The sequence below is a fragment of the Octopus bimaculoides genome, unplaced genomic scaffold (genome assembly GCF_001194135.2).
Source record: "Octopus bimaculoides isolate UCB-OBI-ISO-001 unplaced genomic scaffold, ASM119413v2 Scaffold_343799, whole genome shotgun sequence".
NCBI classification, from domain to species: domain Eukaryota; kingdom Metazoa; phylum Mollusca; class Cephalopoda; order Octopoda; family Octopodidae; genus Octopus; species Octopus bimaculoides.
In genome coordinates, this window is record NW_026367555.1 from 1 (window position 1) to 638 (window position 638).

At 35.9% G+C, this 638-nt stretch overlaps 1 protein-coding gene across 1 annotated transcript; it reads left to right on the top strand.

Moving 5' to 3' along the window:
- Positions 1 to 3: 3 nt before the first annotated feature.
- LOC106867072 (zinc finger protein ZFP2) lies at positions 4 to 633 on the top strand (the record flags this gene model as incomplete). The annotated part of the gene is made up of 1 exon (XM_014934755.2): positions 4 to 633. A coding segment is annotated over one exon (630 nt), but the record flags the coding sequence as incomplete, so codon positions are not given.
- Positions 634 to 638: the final 5 nt, after the last annotated feature.

Sequence of the window (638 nt, forward strand, 5' to 3'; positions counted from 1 at the left end):
AAACGTATTCATGCAGGAGAGAAGCCATATCAATGTGATATCTGTGGTAATTCATTCTCTGATAATAGTGTCTTAACTAAGCACAAGCATATTCATACAGGAGAGAAACCATATCACTGTCATATTTGTGGTAAGCCATTCTCTGGCAGTACTGCCTTAGTAGCACACAAACGTATTCATACAGGAGAGAGACCATATAATTGTGATGTCTGTGGTAAATCATTCTCTCAAAGTATTCACTTAACTGCACATAAACGTACTCATACAGGAGAGAAACCATATCACTGTAATATTTGTGGTAAATCATTTACTAGTAATAGTTCTTTAAATGTACACACACGTATTCATACAGGGGAGACGCCATATCATTGTAATATTTGTGGTAAATCATTCTCTTATAGTAGTACCTTAACTATGCATAAACATACTCATACAGGAGAGAAGCCATATCACTGTGATTTTTGTGGTAAAGCATTCACTGATAGTAGTAATCTTTCTACACACAGGCGTATTCATACAGGAGAGAAACCATATCACTGTTCTATCTGCGGTGAATCATTCTCTCATAATAGTACCCTAACTACACATAAGCGTATTCATACAGGAGAAAAGCCATATCACTGTGATATTTGTGGTAA